This window comes from Lipotes vexillifer, unplaced genomic scaffold (genome assembly GCF_000442215.2).
Source record: "Lipotes vexillifer unplaced genomic scaffold, Lipotes_vexillifer_v1.1 scaffold98, whole genome shotgun sequence".
In the NCBI taxonomy this organism is placed as follows: Eukaryota; Metazoa; Chordata; class Mammalia; order Artiodactyla; family Lipotidae; genus Lipotes; species Lipotes vexillifer.
In genome coordinates, this window is record NW_006799611.1 from 607227 (window position 1) to 612368 (window position 5142).

Below are 5142 nucleotides of genomic sequence, written 5' to 3' on the forward strand. Positions count from 1 at the left end.
CAGGAATGGTACCTGGGCACCCATTGCCCGCGGCCCCACTCACCTGTGCACGTGTCGGCCAGGTCCAGGCCTGACCGGCCTGTACTGTCTGTGTCAGTATCTCAAGGTGCTGAACATCAGTGGTGTCTGCAATGCCATTTCCTCTTTTTTTCTTCTTTTGCAGCAATGGATGGTGTGCCATTTATGATTTCAGAGAAGTTTTCTTGTGTTCCAGAAAGTGTAAGTTTTAAGCACGATCACCCTCCCCTTCTGCCCCACTCCCCTTCCCCTGCCCCTGCCAGAATCACTGCTGTCCTCCTGTTCTGCCCCTGCTGGAGGCTCAGCCCTGCAGCCTACAGCAGGGCTGCCTGAGAGCCGGAAGTGGGTCGTGTTCCTCCCTGGACCCCTTCAGCTAATACTGCACGTAGTGGGGTGCTTGAGAAGTGAAAGAAGGGATGAGGGTGGGGAGGGAGCGAGACAGACTAGCAGACACACTCAGACGCAGCCGCAGCCAAGGCTTTTTGATTCAAATGTGATGGTAAATTGTACTGAACTTCACCAGCTGTAAATGTTCTTGCTTTCCAAGCTCACCTTATTAATTTCTGTTATTTTTTATTTAACAAAGTCAATGTCTAGCAGAAAGAAAGCTGCCTCACTTCCCCACTGTCATTGCCGCATTCCGTGATGACCACGTTCTCTGCCGCAGGCATCCGAGTGGCAGGGCTGGGCCTGCTAGTGCAGGGTGCCCTGCAGCTGTGGGTCTCCCGCCCACTGCAGGCTAGCACGGACCCCATGATACACGTGAGGCAACTGAGGCCAGGCTGGGCCCTTGAGCCATCTTTAGTGACAGAGGGATTGAGTGAGCTAGCTGGGTCTGAAGGCCAGAACCCAGATCGTGAGAGGCACCCAGCACGCACAGCTTTGCGGGCCCCGCCTGGCACCCCTGTGCCCTCTCTCCGGTGGTGCCTGCCGCCCAGTGTGGCAGTGGCCCTCCCTCAGCTGTGCAGGCCTGGTCCATGCTCGCTCAGTAGACTGCTTTCTGGGCTTTTTAAAATCCTTTCTGCAGAAGTTTGCTTTGAGTAGCTAATAAACATGAAGGCCCTAGTTTGGGCACCAGCTAAAGAATCCTTCAGTGTTTTTCTTGGACCCAGCTTAAAACCACCCAGCTCGCGATTTGACCTGCACTGGAGTTTCCATTTTCATGAAATATAATAGGCCTTCTCTGAACCCTTCTGGTAAGCAGCTTAATCTTGAAAAACGCTCGTGACTTGACCTACGGAGCATGAGTAACTTCAGCTGACTCCACTTGGCCGCGTTGCCATGGAGATGCTGGCGCCTCTCCCGCCCACTGCCTTGGAGAGGCTGTTCTGTCCTGCACACCGGCTCCAATCAGGAAAGTTTAGTGGGGCAGTTAGAGCCTAATGATACAACAGCTGGACCTCTGCTGGATCCCAGGCCGCTCAGGCAGGCAGCCCCACTCTCGCACCACTCGGGCTGGCAGCAGGAGAAAGCCAAACTGTTTTGTGGCTACTGGCAGAGCAGCCCCAGGAGCTGAGTGCCTAATTCGGTGGCCCTGTCCCAAGATCGGGCTCTGCCGACTCAGCAAGTGCTCAGGCAGGAGGATTCGGGCCAAGCCCAGTGCAAGCGCTTCCCTGCGCTTCTGTGTTTAATCTCAGCAGCCCAGCGGGCAGGGCCCGCCCGCAATGCTTTGTAACCGGAGAGGAAATGCTCAAGTGATTAACCTGCCGCTGCTGCATCACGGAGGGGTGCTGAGCCCAGTTAGAATCCAGGTCCTTGGGCTCAGAGCCGGCCTCTTTCTACCACCCCTCCCAGGAAATCCGCTGCCTCTGGGCTGCAGTTCAGAACCGTGAAGGCCCTGGGGTTTTGTCAGAGTCTCAGGTTTCACCTGTTCATCCCCGGCTGCCAGCTGCTGGCCTGGGCCGCAGAAGGCTGGGCTGGTACCCCTCGGGAATACAGACCACTGATGATCCCTGAGGGGACTCGGACCAGGGACCTCAGGGACCGGGTTCCCTCCACCCCTCACCGTGCATTATTTCAGCCCAGGCTTCTCTGGGCCTCCAGCTGACTCCTGTTGCCATGTGCGTTTGATTTTTCATGCTGTCTGGAAAAGCCAGCGTTTTTAAAGAAAGGTCCCCATCTCTATGAAGTTACAGAAATACCCATTAAAATGCAGTGTTACCATTTTCCACCACCACTGACTTCTTAAACGACAGTTGATGGGCAGTTCATTTACCTTGCATTTTCAAAGACCTGGAATTCCCTCCAGCTCCTTCTCTGATGCCAAGGAGTCCCAGGCAGAAGATTGGCTGCCTGCCTCGTGGAGTTCCTTAGACCCGTTCCAGCACACAGACGCGGATGTCAGGGCGGTGTGGGGAAGCCGTGGGCACCTCCATCCCCGCGGCTGCGGAAGGAGCACACCGGCTTTTCCTGTGGGCAGCGAGAGACAAGAGGCAGAAATTATTGGTGACAGTCATGGTCTTTCAGGAGAGCCGTGACCCGCCCCCCCGGGTGCTGTAGACAGGTGCCTAGGCCGGGGTCCCCACCAGAAGGGACCCCGGTGACGGCCAGGTTTTCTGAGTCTGCTCCTGCTACTGGTCCATTTACCCTCACTCGTCACTATAGCCACACTGATGGTTTCCATGGAAGAGGAGTGGAGAAAACGCCAGATCACAAGGGGGTTTGAAGTGTCACAATTGTGAATAAGAGCAAATGTGAAGCAGCATTTTTCCAGCCATTTTAAAGGATGACTTGATCTGTATTTTCAGATGCAGCCCTTTGATCTCTTGGGAATCACCATCAAATCTCTGGCAGAAATTGAAAAAGAGGTAAGCAAGCTTCCCAGACTGGGACAGGTGGGGGGCCTGGGTCATCACTCACTCCACCCAGGGTCTCGCATCCCCATTAGGGTTTGTGTTCCAGGAACAGGAGGGACCTAGCTGTGGGGTGACCCTCTGAGAAAAGTACTTTCATTTCATTCAAGTTTATTTCTGAGAAAAAGAAACTCACTTTTAATGTGTATATTACTTAAAGTAATAAGACAGAAGGTTTTACAGGATACACGGAACAATCAATTCTGCTTCATTTTTTTTAGAATGTCATGGCGTAAAGAAGGTAGAGGTTGGGGTGGGTGTGCAGAGTTGGTTCTTCCTCCTCCTGTTTTATTATTTGCCACCAGTAGGAGTTTGGGGAAATGTCAGAGGCTCTTCATGATTTAGAGGAAGGATCACGGTACGTTCCATTGTGCTTGATAAGCCAGACCCCACTTGGCAGCCTGTTTCGAAACAGTTTGGATGTTTTCCTAATAAAAAAGAAAGAAACCCAGGATTGGAGCACATGTGACAACTCCGAAGAAAGAGAGTTGAGATAATGGAATCAAGCTAGAGGTCAGATCTGCCGGTGGTCTCCCCACTTTCATAAGACAGCGTTAGCGTGTGTGTCGTCTTTCACATGTAGATGGTTGTTAAGCGGTCACATGCTTGCAGCCAGCTCTCCTCTGAGAGGCACATTTGTCTCAAAGATGGAAATGGTAGAACCATTTCAATATTCTTAGTTCCTCTGGGTTTTCTGTTGTGTACCCAGCTTGCAGAAGCAGGTTGCATTATTGAAAGATGGCCGAAATCAAGGAAAATTGAATCAATGTAGTACAACAAATTTCTAAACCTGTCATAGCAAAAACAAGACAAAAAAGTCCCCTCTTGTCTTTGATTTTCAGTAAATCATAAAAACCAACGTGATTGTCATCTATAGATTTTGGGGGGTGGGGGTAAACTTAGGAAAAAGAATGTCTGGCTACCACACCAGAAATATACACGTGCATGGAGCCCCAGATCAACCTTGCTCAAAATTGAGGCGGCCGTCCGCTTACAGAGTGCCTTTGCTTGGGGTCCCGCACAGGGTGGTGCCAGCGGGCCTATGTGGAATGCCTTTGCCGGGACCTGCTCTGGCTGCAGGGGGTGAAGCAGGGCCATGCGTGGCCTGTGACCTTTCAGGATGGACAAGGTCACACAGACCTTAAGGGGCGCGCATGGGGGTCCGGTGGTCACGCCCCCTCTCTGCTTAAAGCCAGGATAACAGTAGAACGTGTCTCACGAACACTGAATGGACAGATGTGTGAAGCACCACGGACAGCAGTTGCTCGTCACCCTGGGTGGGTGGGGTAGGTGGTGAGTGCCAGAGACTGGGCAGCTGTGAATGTCGCCCCTTCTCTCCCAGCCCATCCTCCTGGGCTGTAACCAGAGCCCCGTTCATAGAAGCACCTGCTACAGGCTCCGCTCTGGGCCTGGGCTTTACCTCCGTCATCACCGATCCTCACCCCAAGTTGACCAGGTGGCATTGTTCCGCCCCATTTCATGGGGCAGAAATTGAGACTGAGAGGTGAAATAATAATAATAATAATAATACCCAAGACAAGATTGAGACCTAGCGTGTCATACTCTGAATCCGCTCCGTTATGACGTCAAGTCTGTTGCTCCCTGCCCTACTGTTGAGGCTGATGGGGACATTGGTACCTGGGAGGCCCGTTGACCTGGGTTCTGACCCCGGCCGGGCCTTCAGTTTACCAGGATGGGGTGAAATAGGAGAGAGCCCAGTGCAGAGCCAGTACATGTGGTGGAAACCACCATAAGTTCTCTTAATTCTCTTCCCCATTAAAGGGCCAAAAATGTGTTTGGTTTGAATGCGTCGTCTTGATGTCAGGTGCTCTGAACAGAGCCTGGCGGGGCAGAATCCTCAGTTCCTCCACCTCCACTTAGCCTTTCTGAACCTCAGTTTCCTCTTCTGTAAGGTCAGGATAGTAATAAAAATGCCCTGTAGCATTTATGGGTTTGACCAAGACAGTCATGGAAGTGGCTTAGAACAGCACCTGCTGTGGCTACTGCCCGGTTAGTTATCAGCGGTTACTGTCATGGTCATGGTCATTGTTAGTACTGTTCCCCTGGTCCACAGGAAGCGGGGAGAGTCGGTGTAAGTCTGTCCTGTTGCAGCCTGGCGAGCTGCCCTCTTGCTGGTGGCGGAGCAGAGACAGCCCCGTTGACCAAGGTTGGCTTGCTTCCTTGTTTTCAGTGATGAGTTAAAAACACATGTCTGGGGCTTCCCTGGTGGCGCAGTGCTTGAGAGTCCGCCTGCCGATGCAGGAGACGCGGG

The 5142-nt window shown here is 52.6% G+C and overlaps 1 protein-coding gene across 1 annotated transcript in view; it reads left to right on the top strand.

Annotated features, from left to right (window-relative positions):
• Positions 1 to 5142, top strand: part of MVB12B (multivesicular body subunit 12B) — a 170540-nt gene that overhangs the window by 142238 nt on the left and 23160 nt on the right. The window contains exons 9-10 of the mRNA XM_007471823.1: positions 164 to 219; positions 2766 to 2825. Of these exons, the coding sequence (XP_007471885.1) occupies positions 164 to 219; positions 2766 to 2825 (116 nt within the window). The remainder of the gene's footprint in view (positions 1 to 163; positions 220 to 2765; positions 2826 to 5142) is intronic.